We start from the raw sequence: 16,032 nt of genomic DNA on the forward strand, positions 1-16,032 counted from the left end.
TAGAAAAGGAGGAGAAACTGGTGGAGTTGTGGAGCCAACAACAGTCTGTTTAAATCACCGTGTACCTGATCCGCCAACCGACACTAATATTAGTGAGAAATAGGGGTGTAACGGTACACAAAAATCACGGTTCGGTACGTACCTCGGTACACAAGTTACGGTTCGGTTTTTTCGGTACAGTAATGAAAAAAATAGACAACTATTAAATATCTTTTACTTATTGGTAACCTTATTAAAACATACCACCACAGCAGTTAACTCTTTTTACACAATTTTTGAATGAAACAAATATATATAAAATCCTGCTTTTTCACATTGTTTGAATGAAAATAGAAATATAAAAGTGAAAAATAAAATCCTGCTGTTTTTTTAACACATTTTTTGAATGAAAAATATAAATATACATTTCTGCTTTAACAGTTTTACTCAATTAAAATAAAAAGTATAGTGCAGCTGGTCAGCTTTAAAGCCTGCTCAGATTCAGTTTTACTAGGAACTTACTAAGCTTTCCCACTTTGTTAAAGTGCAGTAAACAAAACATGCTTATATCTAAAGTGCAGCTTAAACAATTTTACTCAACTCCAATGGCGTTGATTATTTCTTTAGCCAGGGAAGGTCAGGGAAACGCTCTTTCTTTTTAAACGGAGACGATATCGTAGTTTGCACCAGATTGCTTTTTCTAGTCGTGCCGGTTAACGTTCAAACTTGGGTGGTGTCGCTTTAGATGCGTTAGCATGTTAGACGTGTTTCCAAGTACATACATATAAGTATAAACATAGAAAAAAAAAAGAAACTCCAAATATGAACCAGAATGTTCGGGTGTGTCTTCATGATTCTAATTGCTTTACAAACAAGGATAAAAAATCAGTTGGAAATAAAATAAAATAACTCAAAACGACATAAAGTCACTTTAAACAAAAGAAGAATTAACAGATTTAATGTACACCATCCAATTTTCCCATCCATCCAAAAGCGTGTCCTGTTAAAGTCTAATAATGCAAATACAGCTTATCTCTGTGAATTATATAGAAACCAAATTGATAGGATTACTGTTGACATATGACGCTTTTTATCTTGTGGTTCTTTAGTTATGTGGTCTTTTTAGACACATAAGGAATTGTTAATATGTCACATTTCTTAATGAGAGTTTGACATAATATTTTTCACCAGGAGCAGGATGGAAAATAATCTTAAAAGGAACCTACTTGCAGTCTGTCAGACTTCAGTCTTTCAGATGTATTTTCAAAGTCTCTTCAAAGTGTTGTACTGTATGGTAGGCATTAGCTGTATTGTTGTGACTGGACCTCAAAGCTACGCAGTGAAGCTGGCACTTATGGGAGAGAAGACTATCTTGATTTATCATAAAATAAAAGTTATTTGTGGTAGAAATCTTAAAAATGCTGGATTACAACTGCAGTATATTTTTTTGTGTCATCCTGTCTCTTGCACCTCTCGCCTAAACCAAACTGAGTATTTCCAGTAGGTGAGAACATGTCTAACACGACTGTCTACTGTTGTGTCTGAAAGAGCAACTGGACCTGATTCCCTGGACATTGACGTTGATAGACATTGACTGCGTTCGCTCTCTTAACCCCACACCCCTTTCTCTCACGTTCACTCCCCTCTCCCTCTTTCAGTGTTGTAATAAAATTATTTCTTTAAACAGTTTTGTTAATTGGGGTCTAATTTGCTCAAGTATAATAGATCTTTTTCTTGTCAGATGGTCAGAAATAACAGGACAATGCACAGATTTCTGTTTTATAAGGTAGCACAGACAGATCATGCTGTCATGGGTAGTTACCCTCCAAAGGTCCATTCTTACCCAGGTATAACGGTGATACTGTGTCCATTTTACTGTGTGCTCTGTCTTTGGACTCACGCAGTAATTGTGTCTCTTCGTCCTCAGAGCGGCAGGTGTTCCTCGCCACATGGAAAGACATTCCTAATGACAACGAGTCCCAGTTTCAGATCAAAGACTGCCATCTCAACTCAGGTGAGGAGGATGGAAAGGGAACAAAGAGTGCCCTGCCCAAAGACATAACACAGTGCAGCCATGTTCTGCTGTCTCTTTATATGTGAAAATAGCCCGGCGGAGCAGTGGCGATCCGGAATGTAGATCCTTGCTAATGAAGCAAATTTCATTTGATGGGAACTCATCAGCTGCAGTCCCCTATTTACGTGTGATAATTTAGTTTTGCACAAGCGTGAGAGCAGCTGAACTGGAGAAGAATTCCTAATGACAGCTTAATGGAGATTTCCCCCCGCAGATTAAATTTCTTCCTTATGAACAAAGAGAGGGTTTCACATCCTACTGGGGAGCAGCAGCAAGACAGAGGCTGAGGAGAAAAGTTAATTCCAAATTAGTCACTGTATCTTAGCTGCACAGATAGCCTGGGGTGATGTTTGAGAGGATGATAAAGGGAAAAGAAATTCTGCATCATCTGGTACATTTAATGATTGTTTGATGACTGAATCTGAATACTAAAAATGAGCAATAGCTTGTTCAGATAGTGAAAACGATATAAGTTACCAAGTTAATTTTTCATGACGTTCACTCAACAGATGCAGCCTCCAACAAACTGCAGGGTAGCAACATCTTCACCATAGCCAAGCGTACAGTGGAGGGGCAGGACATGCTGTATCAGTCCATGAAACTCACCAATGGCATCTGGGTGCTGGCTGAGCTGAGGGTGCAGGCAGGAAACCCAAACTACACGGTAAGCACGGTGCCAGTTTTAGCTGAATTCATGAATGTGAGTCACATCACTGTTGTGCTGGTGCTGCTGTTTTAACTATTTACTACCAAAAGAAATAATGATTCAGCTAAATCCATTGGTGCCAAATGTTAGTACCTGAGAGCGCTTCTGGGTGCGAACACCGGTGTTAGACAAGAGGCAGAAGTGCCACAAAAGCACCCCAGAGCCTGGAAGCCAGCCGGTCCGTCGGTCACTCCATCACCTGTTCCATCAGCCACTCCGTCGGCTTCTCAGCCAGAAAAAACTGGTGCAGTGTCTGGTCTATTTTCTTTTGTATAATATTGTTGTAATAGCCTAATATTATTGCTTGACGAGCAGACAGACAGACAGACAGAGAGAGAAGATTAGCTCAATGTGTGATTAGAAAATAGCAGAGGAGCAATATTGTTTTTAAGTCTACGACGTCACCTCTCTAGCTTTTTCAAAAATTAAATTTGGCTTGAGGCATTAAGTTACTTCAGGTTGTCCGTCTGTCTGTCCCATTCTCATAAATGGAACATCTTAATGCTTTGATGGGAATTTTCTCAAATTTGGCACAAACGTCCACTTGGACTCAAGTGATATGAATTTAGTGGTTGAAGGTCAAGGTCACTGTGACCTGACAAAACACACTTTTGGCCATAACTTCAGAATTCATACACTAATTATGACAAAATTTAACACAAGTGTCTAACAGGATAAAATGTTGATGCGGTGGCAATTTATACCCCAAAGGTCAACTTCACTGTGACATCATAATGTTCTGGCTAAACACTATTCTGACCATTATTCATCACCATAACTCAGGAACAGAAGGGGGGACTTTTGGTCAGATACTGACTTGGTGACACTAATCTTGGGTGCTCACCTTGAGCTGATTGTGTAGATCTTCTGTGCTGCCGGAGGGAAGATGTGTGTGAAGCATTCATGTTTTCATAGACATGGATGTGAACTTAAACTGCACCTTGATTGGTTGCAGAGGCAAACAACTGCAAAGTGGTGAGTTTAGTTGTTTCTGCAGAGAAAGTAAAGTACTGGAAAAAGGTACTGTGGAGTACTGATACTGGAACCGGAAGGTACTGGTTCAAATGTGAACACTACCGAACCCTACTACAGTATGTTGTGCCAACTACTGTAATAGATGTCAGGATTAAGGGGAGTTAAGATTGAGCATTAAGCATGCCATCAATACAGTTATAAATTGAAAGTGTCTGTTCTGTACAGCAGCAGCAGAGTTGCAGCACAGAGCTCTGCCAGAATCAAGCTGGTGTTAACTGTGCATTTTAACAGGAGCAAAGCACGATTCAATAGGGGAACAGACTTTGACACAACACCGGGACCTTATGCGCAAGGCAACATTTATGGACCCATGCTACCATGGTTACAACAACTTAAATGTTAAGGAGACCAGATGGATGATAGAGAAGGAAGCGGTCACCCTCGTGCAGAGAGTGCACCCCCTGATAGAGCACGTTTATAGAAAAGAAAAGCAGGCACTGCCATAGCCACACCAACTGTTTCGGTCTTGTTCAAAGTAAAGGGGAAGATCTAAAGGTCTAAAGTCAAGACCTTGATGTCTGGTGTAATAGCAAACACCGGTGTCATCACGACATCTATATTAGCATGTTATTACTGACAACATTATACCTGCCAGATGTTGAAGACTCAGACTTCTTTTGACATGTAAGTTTTGTAAGTTTTTGATTTTTAAGAAGAGGTTGATACACGGCCGCAAGTACATCTTTATATCAGCTCAGTGTTACAGGAGGAGACAATACTGTAATGTATCACGTGGTGTAGGAAATAAAAACAACAGTTAAATAACTTAAAATAACAAGAGGTTTTATCTATGCTTGAAATCGAATCGATTTTAATACAGGTCCAAAAAAAAAGGATCCATTTTCCAAACTACCTTTTAATCCACTGAGCACAGACTGATGCCATCTCTACCACTGCATTAACCCAAATTTTCATATCCGGAGCCTAAGCTATTTTTGGAGCAGGATTCAATGTTAATGGGTTGTTTTTTTTTCACTTGTCCAGTCAGGCAGGTAGGTCAGAAATCTATTTGTCCAAGGTCCATTTTTACTTGCTCCTATACAGATTATTTCATTTAATAGTGGTTAACAATAATTAACAACTAATGTCACCCAACTAAACTCCTGTATCCAGGATAATTGAAATACTTGCTTGCACTTCAGCTCGTAATGTTGCATGTGCAACTAGCCCAAAGTGCTGTTTTACTTGCCCAGGGCAATCCATATTGTTGAGCCCTGTGGAGGCTGTAATGATATCCTCGATACTGGAGATCTATCCCAAAATAAACATAAATTGCAAAGGGATTACTGGATGAAATCGCTGTGCTTCCATAACTTCGATCCAGATTGGCCTCATTAATGCACATTCATACATACAGTGTAAGAAACTTCCATTCTGCACGTCAGCACAAATTACAGCCTGACTTGTTGAATTAAGTCAGTGTGATGAAGTTAACAAAACGCTGTCATCACTGCACGTCATGGATAGAGACAAATGACACGGCAGAGACATGACAGAGATTGATGTGCAGTAATGAGTGCTGAGCGTGCCGAAGCGAGGAGGCTGGGTGGTTGTGCACTGATTGGAGTGTGGCGCTCGTATTCATGACTCAACGCTGTGTGTGTGCGCATTTGTGTTTTACACTGTGTTGTTGCATGTCTCTGCTTTGTCAGCGTGTTACGGTCTCCACCTGTGATGGATTGTGTTTGGCTTAGAAATTCTGCATGACTAAGTCCAGAACGATGACCTTGCTGTGACTCTCCTCCCCGCTCATCACTCAGTCTGCTTTCTGTTCATGTTTTTATTTATGAGGTGGCGTTAACTGTCTTTTTGGGCTCCAGTCTAGACTAGTCAATTTGTCAGTCACCCAGCTCTCGCTCATTAAATCGTCAGAATTTTAAATCAGTTCACCTTCTCATTTTAACACTTCATCTTGTGGCCTGACATCATATAGGAAATTAAGAAAAACACTACTTCAGGAGTATTTCCATGAGATAAAGTATGAGATTAATTGACGAAAGTGAAAACTATTTTATCATAATGACTATTTGTAGATGATTTATTTTTTTCTGCTGGTGGCAGTGACCATTTTTCATTTTCTCGTTCTTGATTTGTTGCTTTTTTATTTCCCCTGTGCGTCCATTTGTGGCGTAACCTCATTAATTCAGGGAGCTTATTTTATCCTTCACTTTCAGCTCTCTCTGTCCTGCGCTCCTTCTGTCTTTTGATTTCATGTTAATTTTTAAGTTCAAATGGTTCCTCAGTGGGGCTGGAAAGGCTCGCCAACTTTTTGGAGATGGATCATAAATTGTTTAGTGAAGAGAAAGAAGACTAGACTTTCAAGTTAACTGTGCTGCATGTACAGTGTGTAGTCTGCTGCTCTTCTCTCTGAGCTCTCTCTTTCTCTCTGGCTGCTGCATGGTCCCTGCGCTCTCTTGGCACGCACATTAAAGCCAAGCTGCTAAAGCCTTTTGTCGGCAGCTATTTTTAGACCTGAGGAAGTAAAGCCCTGCCACTGCGTTTTTTTGTTTTTTTTTGTGGATTTTGTTGTGCTTCTGAAGATGAGACATAAGAACAATTATATTTTATTGCCACGAGTGGAGACGTACAATAGCTTGTTTGATTTCTGCCGCTGCTTACCCATGCTGACTGGCTTCAGCTCTCCCATGATGCCACACTACTTATATCAGAGTATTATTGCCTCATACTGATTCTGGCTGCGTTTGTTTCCATGTGATGAATTTAAAACCAAACATTCATCCTCTTTTGGCTCTGTTTTTGGTCTCTACTAACCCAAAAGGGAAATTTCTGAATCTTTAGCTCCTCAATGCACCACTTTGTTTACCAGCTAGTCGCTAACTGTGTCTGTCTGCTGTTTGGTGCTGAGCAAGAAGCTACCTACTGCAAGTGAAAACACATTTATGTGAGCAGTTGGAGTGAACCAAAACAGTAAAGTTATAGGCTGGACGGCTAAACAGTGAGCTGAAACTCACCTTAAACACCATAAACTCACCATCACTGCAAGTGACATTTTTCATAGTCACTTTGGATGTTTTGGTCCAGATGGTTCTTGGGACCCCCTGAGAGGAACTGCCCATCGGGGAGTTCCCCCGAGCCCTACATACCTTCAGGGGCTTTTTTCTGCATGCATTCACATCACCAATAGGAACGCTGAAGAGACATAAGCCAACTGGCAGTTGTTACAGCAGTACACTTCCACGTTGGCATGTTTTTTTTCCCGGTAGGAGCTGTTTGTGTTTTTTGTAGTCTGTTGTTTTTTCATGGCTGACAGGTTTTTAAAAAAGACAGTTACTGGTGCTGCATTGGCTCTTCGACCAATCAGTGTACACCTACATTTGGTCCAGTCAGTCTGGACTCTTGTGCTGGGAGAGTATATACTTAGTTCTGGCTGTGCGGACACAATAAAAGTGGGGTTCTCAGATTTGTGGTCTTCAAACTATGAAAAAGTTCCTTCGCTCAAGATAGGAAAAATGGGAAGAGAAAGAGAGGGGACTCTGCCAGGTGAGCGACCGGGCGCCCCTCACATTGTCACTTCCTGCCGCGTCACAGAAATATCGAGTACAGCAGCTGTCGGTTTCTAAATTGTCAGCAGCTCTCAAATTCCCCTTGACTGACTTCCATCGGAGCTCATGTATACTTTATAGTTTTTATAGTGGAGAATTGGGCCACCGCTTATCTTTTTGACATGAAGCATGGTGTCCTCATCTTCCACCTCCTGTCCCCATGGCAACTACGCGGCCAGTGATGCTGGCTGATTTTCTCTTTCCACCTCTTGAGCCGGTAATTCTGAGGGTTTTGGTAAAAATGAGCTTCAACACAGAAACGGACACCAAAGTGCTGCCGCACACACTAATATATCTGCTGTCCCTCTACACAAGCAGGTAGTGCTACTATTTATAGGTTAAAACCTGAAACATGTTTACCTTCCTTCAGATATTCTGCAACACCATTACACCATGGTATATGTCCCTTTAATATCTCAGAATTAGACCTCTGTGTGTAGTGTTACAAATCAATAAGAGGGGCCGCTGTGTGTTATTATTAGATTGTAAATGATTTTTGCAACAATATGATGAAGTAGGTTTATTTATCAGGTATTAAATAACTGGATTAACGGGAAACAGACACACCTGTCTGGTTATTTCATCAGTAGAAAAAGTTTCTTCATTGATTTGAGTGAAAATGTAATATATCACAATATACAGTGTGTCAGTATTAAATTAAATACTCAACGCAGAGGATTTTACACACATTTCTCACCCATACACACATATAGTTGACATGCTAAAGGATCAATGCGATGATGCATGACGACATTTAAACCATTTGACTTAATTCTGGCTTGATAAACAACTGCTGCCCAGTCAACAAGGTTGTGTATCAGATGTGAGGATTAGGATACTTTATCAAACCATGATCATGCATTGACCGGTCACCTTTCTTTGCTTTGCTCTGTGCAGTGCTGCATTGCTGCATCAGAGAGCTCCAGGTCATCTTTCATGCAGGTTTTACAAAGACAGTCTGCCCTGTTTTCAGGCTGGGTCATTGCTTGTGTGCCAGCTATGTATCCGTCTATCATTTGAGAATTCTGGTTGAAAACAATACCACAATTTATCTATCAAATTATTAAAAACATGGCGTCATGTAAACACCTTGATACTTGAAGGTCACTACCTTGAGGTGATGAATCAAAGCTGGATTGAAAATAAGAATTACATCACTCAATCCATACCACATGCACACATGTGGCCTCTGTGGCTCCCTGCTCCTTTTTTTGTCTGCTATTCCACCGCCTGTGCACCACTATCATAATACTAATAATATTTTAGCAGAAAGCCGTAAGCATGAACCCATGAATGCCGCAGTTTCTAGATCTCTTAATAGCAGGTTCCACACAGTGGCGAGAGCATCCGCATTTCCTCACATCTTACCCCATGCTGACAGGAGAGCGGCTGCCTAAATGTTGCCAGCAGCAGCAGCATGCATTAGTAAAGAGCCCAGAGTGTGCAGAGGCAACACTTAAGGAGCTGTGCAGTAGTACTGCTTTATTCCTCTGCAGCTCTGTAGTATCCACCACACAAGAAAATCACCTTTGGTACATCTTAGTATCCACTGAGGTCGAGGAGGGGTCTGGTGTGAAGTTCTTATCAGTCGCTCACCAAATATCTGAGTAATAAACTGATCAGTGTTATTATAATGATGGTGGAGTTTCAGATTTAGACACTGTGCTTTAAAAATTAGATCCAATTTTCAGAACTACAGGAAGAAACTTTGAAGGCTTAAAAAAAATGGCCTTCATACAGACCTTTTTTCTTTGCATTGCCTCAAATTGTCATGAGGTGCTGAGGAGGAACTACTGAATATAATAGGTTGGCAGAAATCACAAGTTAAAAAAAAATTGTGCCAAATGAACTCCAAAGACACAATTAACACAGTCAGAGAAATAGGGGGCATTTAGGCTTTGATCATGTCATTGCAACATCTCTGGTTTGCATCCAGCTGGACACCTTTGTTGCATGTCATTTTTCATCTCTCTCTCTTGCTGTTAGAGCTCCGCTGTCTGCTGTCTAATAAGGGACATGTCGTGCCCAAAAACACTTCAGTAAAATCAAGTAAATAGAAGATAAATCACTCAAAATGAAACAAAGACTTTTAAAACTCATTAGTATTCTTGGGTTTAGTTTTCTCTTCCTGCAATGTTTATATTAGTCACTTAAAACCAGTCGTAGATGTTCAGCACTTTCTGTCTTCAGCAGACTTGCGCTGTAACCCCCCTGTAACTATTTTCCAGTGGAACAAATGTGATTCCAAAAAATGACAGTGATGAAAGCTGAAAGAAACAGCGCTGTAAGAGGCTGAGCTGTGTGCGTGTGTGTGTGCGTGTGTGTGTGTGTGTCAGGGCAAGACAAATGCTTCTTGTTGTCTTGACGTATCCCACGTCACAGAGACATGTGGGCTCCAAAGGGCTCCATTTGTCAGAGGCGAAAGCACAGCTGGTTTTGATTGTGCGGCGATTAATTAGTGAAACATTTTGAAATATTCAAAATTGCCATCTTTTGTATTTATTAATAACTGACGTCATGACAGTGCTGGATACAATTATTCCAAAGCTGCGGCTGTCTTGTATTTCTGAATCAGAGGAAATAACATCTGCAGTGTGATTGCTGATGGAAAAAAAACAACTCATTTTGTAAGACAGTATCAAATCCTAAACCTGCTCCCAGCTGAGAAGAACATCAAAGAGTGGAGAGGCTGCCTCTGTTTCCTCTAGTGTGTTTATGTGTCTATATTTCTGTCTGTATGTCGGTCTGTGTCTGATGAGACTAAATTAAGAGGTTTCAATCCAAAGATTTTTTTTTCTCATCTGAACAATAATGAATTTTGTCTCCTGGAAAAAAGACCAACAGATTTCACCTTGTTGCTCTAGCTTATACCCAAAAGCACATAAAGAAATATTATCAGCTCTTGTGTCGGAAGTTTGCCTGATGAAAAGGTGAAATATTCCATCATTCATTTTTGTGGGAGCCTGCTAACTACGTCTGTTTTGTCTCCTCTGTTTGAAGTGGTGCCATTTCAAAAATGGAGTCACATTTCTCTTAGAGTGTTCTCATATTAGATACAATTGATTCATACTGTGCTCGAGTCCAATTAACCCCATCCCCCTGTTCCACTCCCCTGCTGCCTGCCTTTCACATTAGTAATATTGTTCCGTACAGGATTAGACTTGCATCATCAGATACATTTGTCACTACATTGTAGAAAAAAAGCACCTGTTGCCGTATCCCCAGGCCATATGATAGAGTCAACCTTTGCATCATGTCAACTATTGTTTATGTTTTGGTGATATACAACCCTCTTGCCTGCCTTCCTGCTGTATTGCCCATGGTCATGCAGTTAAGAGGATGAGATTGGCAGATTTCGAAGGTGACTAGCGGCGCTAAGAAATGCCTTTGCCACCACACTGACCAACTTCCACTGGCGTTAGGTGACAGTGCACCTCTGTGTTTTGAAACAGTTGGTTTTCACACCTGATTCAAACCGTACCCAAGTACAAATAAACTGTACTGGGTACCATGTATTCAAGTGGACTCGAGGGCATTGATGTACGAACTGTGCTTAAGTACAGTACACAGTGTTCACACTAATCGGACAAACTCACTTTGTGGTTAAGTGTGCACGGATCTGGGTCCCTGATGTAAATGGTAAGTGGACTGCACTTATATAGTGCTTTTCTCTCAAAGTGCTTTTATACAGGTCATGTCATTCACACACAGTCACAGAACGGTGGCCAAGGCTACCCAGTAACCATTCATACGCACTCACACACTGATGGAACAGACATCGGGAGCAGTTAGGGGTTCATTATCTTGCCCAAGGCTACTTCGTCATTCGGACTGAAGGTTAGGGATCGAATCACTGATCTCCTGATTAGTGAATGACCCGCTCTACCTCTGAGCCACAGTTGCTTAGATGTGACAGCCTCCTTCATTTTGTAATATGTACGTGAATGCACAGGTCGATAGAGTTGCTTCATTGATGTCTCCTGTTGTTAAAGGTATATATGACTTCTTGCAGATGCTAAATCGTACTGTATATCCCACCTTACGTTTTAACAGTCCAATCACGTTCCATCCTGCTCTTCTCTTCCTCAGATCTCTCTGAAGTGCAGAGCTCCGGAGGTTTCCCAGTGTGTTTTCCAGAACTACGAGATGGTGCTGAAGAACTGAAAACTGAAAACCACCCCGCTGCCCTTGCAGACTCCCGGCACCTCCTCCTGCTCTTCCTCACCTGACCCATGGACCATATTACAAGCTCACACGGTGTGGGAGCCACTTCCTGTTGTGTTGGCACTCTGTATGTCAACCCAGCTGTTAAATTAGGATGGTTAATGATTTTTTTTTTCATTTTGACCCATTTTGACCCATTGTGTTTCTTACTTTAAGACTGCAGAAAATTCTGGTTGACTGTCTTTGCTAGCCTCATCGTGTCCCCTCCTATGTGTGTTCGCTATATACCAGTTTCAGGACGTTATCTCATGATACATGTTCTGAATGAACACTTTCACATTGAGCTGGTCCTCCACTCAGTGATGACCTGTATTCTTTTGGGGACAGACGGCTGTATTCCCATGACGATTTTCTCTGCATGAGGCTCTTTAATCATTATCTAGCCCCACTTCTCTGCAAATTGGAGTCTATTTTTAGCGTCTGCAATCAGCAGGTGAATCAACACTGTCTGCATATTTATTTAGGATACATTCAATTAAAATAAGGCTAAAAAAGGCTTGTAACTGTCCTTACCCTTGCCCCTGTGTGAAGTGGCTGCCTGGGCCTTAGATGAGACACATAAGATACTTACAAACTACATTATTGTTGTCTTTGTCATTTTGTAGTTTTCTTTAGCATCTGTGGTTAGCAGTGGGGTCGGATCCTCCGCTGTTCCTGAAAGCAGAATGTGTGCTGTGTGCATGGATGCTGTTTGTTGATGTGCATTTCTTTAGTTTTTTTCCCATCAATATCTGGACATTTTATAGGCTGGCAGCAGTCGTCCACTGCCTGCTCTCTTACTTAGTCATTCCATGGTTTGATTTGTGTTTGTAGTCTTGTTAGTGTTCATGTGGCAAACTGGGAGAGAGCCTCAGGTGTGGAGGATTTTGTATTTGCTGCTTCTTCCCCCTCCTGCGCTGGCAACAGCCACTCAGGCTCTCTCTGCCACTTTGCTCTGTCTGTATCCTCAGCGCAGCCTCTCGGGCAACCACGGCCACCTGAGATGAAGGCTCAGGTGAGATAACTCTAAATGTGTGATGCCGTGACTCATAACACTTGTGAGTAATAAGTGTACATGTAGGTAGCACATTGTCTACATCCAGTGTCCCTGTTTTACCTGCAAACTCGACCAGATTAATTGGATTCTTATTTCCGAGTCATTACACTGAAGCCCTTTTTATCGGCTCTGCAGGATGTATGCGCCCACGCTAACACCTTGTACAGATTACAGCAGAGGTGGCTGTGTATTCCAGAGCGTGTCTTTGTGTGTGGTGATGGCTGATTCATATGAAATGCTTTAAAAACAAAAAAAATCAAATGTTTAATCAGATGTTTTTGATCAACATGATTTTGTTCATTGTGTGTACATCAAAAGAACTATTAAAACTCTTGGTAAATTCACATAATCGGTCTTTTCTTTAGCGTTCAGCTGTAATGAGAGATTAAAATGCATAACAAGGACATTTTATGTTGCTGCGCAGTATGCCAGTGCCAAAGTCCCAGTGTCACAGGATGCAAAACGTTATCTCAGTTTTATTTGCTTGGTAAAGTCCACATTCCCAAAGTCCCTGGAAGCAGGCGTGCATTGTTTTCACACACCACACTTTATAATCATTGGTGACCTTTGAGGCGTTTACGTCTCCTCTCATGGGCTGCTCAGCCTCTGCTCCTGCGTTACAGACTTGGCAGCCCTCGCAGCTTTGCATACAAAGTCTCCCCGTGTTGTTCAACCTTGAGCCGTGTGTGAAATCTGAGGTTTATCCACAGCACAGCGCGGAGCAGCTCCTCCGAAGCGGTGACAGGGTTTTTTAAGTCCGAGCTGTTCTGGAAAGCTTAACCAGGATTTCCACTGCAAACGCCTCTCATCTCAGATCTGCTCCTCTGTGGATGTTAAAGGTTGGCGCTGTTCAAAGACGCACACTTGCTGACCAGAGACAAGTCAGCAGTCCAAAGCTGTGACAAGAGTGTCTTCTCTTGATGAATGATCAATAATATCAATATCAATGTGATGAATGCACTCCATCAGGGGGCGCCACTGCACTGGATTGGTATTACATTGGTAAAGGCTGAGTCCCTAAAAAGAAACGATTATTGATTTGCAAACTACTGAAACGTAACATCAAGAAAGTCATCATTGTGTTTTATTCAGTCATGTAGAGGTTATTTCTCAACACTGGGGGCCAAATACTGATTGTATTCATTTATTTTTCCTAAAATGAATCAATTTTGCACTAACACTTTGCGGCCCTTATTTATCATTATGATTATTGCAGTATTTAAATATGTAATCGTTTATAACCAGTTGTGGAAGAAGTATTCAGATATTATGCTTGCGTAGAAATAGCAGCACCTCAGGGTGAAATTACTCCACTATGAGTAAGTCTCGCATTCAAAATTACTTGGAAGTATTTGTTGCAAAATCTATGTAAAGTACTCATTAGGCAGCAAAATGATCTGTCAGTGTTATATTTGTGCACTATCATTACTAAGTGTGCATTATTGTGTGCAGCATTTTACATTGTAGCTGATCAAAATTAAGTAAATATGAAATACATTTTAAACTGCTGGACAGTAATCTATAACAAATAATCTACAATGCACTGTACTTTATAAACTGAGCATACATTTTGTATTTTCATCTTCAAAATAACCCATAAACATAGCTGTCACATAAATTTAGTGACCAACAATTATTAGGAAAGCACAGTTGTCATGATATAAAACATAAAACCTGTCTTCATAGAAAATATAATTGAAACACATAAGTAAACACTTTAAAAAGTCCTAATATCTGCTTACAACTAGTGAGTTATAAACCATTTATTAAGTGTTAATATAGTGCATATTGGTGCTTTTATGGTACTGTACTAAACTTAATCTACACTTTAAAAATGATTCAAGGGCTTAGTGGATAGCTCATAAAATAAATCAGTTTTTTTAGCATAACAAAATTATGTTTGCTACATTAACATGTTGTAGTCATTGACAACTTATTTTTAAGAAACTGGTCAAAATCAAAACATTTTTGACATTTTTGAGTTAGATGGAATTAAGATAAATAAGTTAGAATATCCTAAATAAGATAATTTGACCACTAAATGTCACCACAACTTTTGGATAAAAATTAAGTTGGTTTAACCTAATTAAGCTTTTTTAGGTCAAAGCAAATCATGTTGGTTGTACTAAACTGATTGAGTTTGTCAGATTATAAAAGACTCATAGGATTGACTCAGTGTCAGAGTTGGAACTACTTAAAAACGCAAACCGTTACCTTAATTATTTTAAGTAATTTTTTTTAAGTTGAACCAGTGAATCATTTTTTAAGAGATTAAACTTACTGAGTCTAAAAAAAAAAAAAAAAAAAAACTGGAACCAGCCTTCAGATATCCGCCATGTGTTAATATTTCAGCTCCCTCCAGGCTGTTAAACCTCAAACTGTTCCTGTGTTCCCGAGGACATGACCTCAGTGTTCTTATTGTTATCCATGACCCTGAGTGTGATACATTTTTTTTTACTTCTGAGGGTTGAATATTTTTTTCAACTACATATAATCTACATAACTAATGTGTGACGGAACAAACATAGGAACTGAGTGATTTTATTGAACTTTAAATTCATCACATGCATGTATCTGAGAGTAAACTCATTAATTCATGTCATACTTAAGCATGGTGTGAAAACAGAAGAAATCAATTACATTTTCTAGCTGTGACACATTTAGGATGATGTGGCTTTTCATGCCACACTGATGCAAACAGGCCTACTTAAAGCTGATTTGTGTAGACTACGTGTTTATCCAGGCCTACCTGAGTTTCAATGAGTCACCCTTTACAAAGGGCTTACAAGTTAAACCAACTGTTCCATTAATAGTTAATGAGTCGTTTACAAATGCTTTACAGATTACTTCTAAGCCATCAATAAGAACAATTTATGGTCTGCTATAGATTGTGAAACATTTCTTTAGCTACTGTTTATGATCCTGCAGGAAACTCTGTGTTTTAGTCCTTTAATTCATCAGGACGGGGAGGGTCCAGTGCACAGTTTGATTTCTTGAAGAGCTGTGGAGAATCTGGTCCAAAATCTGTTCATAACTTATTAAACATTTGCAAACCTGATGCATTGTAGCAAGAAAAAAATCATTATTAATATTATATTAATAATAATATTATTATAATATTATTAATGGATTAGCAACATTAGCATTATTATTAAAAATCACAAGGAATAACATCCAGGTCTGGATTAATTCTATGTTGGAGCACGGGGCAAAAAATAAGCTCTGGGTCCCTTTTTGCCACCGGCCTTCTTCTGGTCCCCACAATCCACTGACTGTAGACTCTAAAATCAAATACTGTTCATACAGTTCAATACTGCCTTTCCTTAAGTTTGATTTGTGATAACACGAGCACCATTAAACTTTTTGGATGTGTAAAACTGGGTTGTTGATGACCTCAAATGATGTGTCCATTCCT

General features: G+C 40.1%; 1 protein-coding gene across 6 annotated transcripts in view; it reads left to right on the forward strand.

The window, feature by feature from the left end:
* The window catches only part of ap1b1 (adaptor related protein complex 1 subunit beta 1), a 36,055-nt gene extending 23,089 nt beyond the window's left edge, over positions 1-12,966 (forward strand). For all 6 annotated transcript variants that reach the window (XM_050050037.1, XM_050050038.1, XM_050050039.1 and 3 more), the window contains 3 exons: positions 1,907-1,993; positions 2,563-2,717; positions 11,447-12,966. In XM_050050037.1, coding sequence (XP_049905994.1) covers positions 1,907-1,993; positions 2,563-2,717; positions 11,447-11,521 — 317 coding nt within the window. In that variant the 3' untranslated portion in view covers positions 11,522-12,966. The remainder of the gene's footprint in view (positions 1-1,906; positions 1,994-2,562; positions 2,718-11,446) is intronic.
* Positions 12,967-16,032: the final 3,066 nt, after the last annotated feature.

Source organism: Epinephelus moara, chromosome 8 (assembly GCF_006386435.1).
Source record: "Epinephelus moara isolate mb chromosome 8, YSFRI_EMoa_1.0, whole genome shotgun sequence".
NCBI classification, from domain to species: Eukaryota; Metazoa; Chordata; class Actinopteri; order Perciformes; family Serranidae; genus Epinephelus; species Epinephelus moara.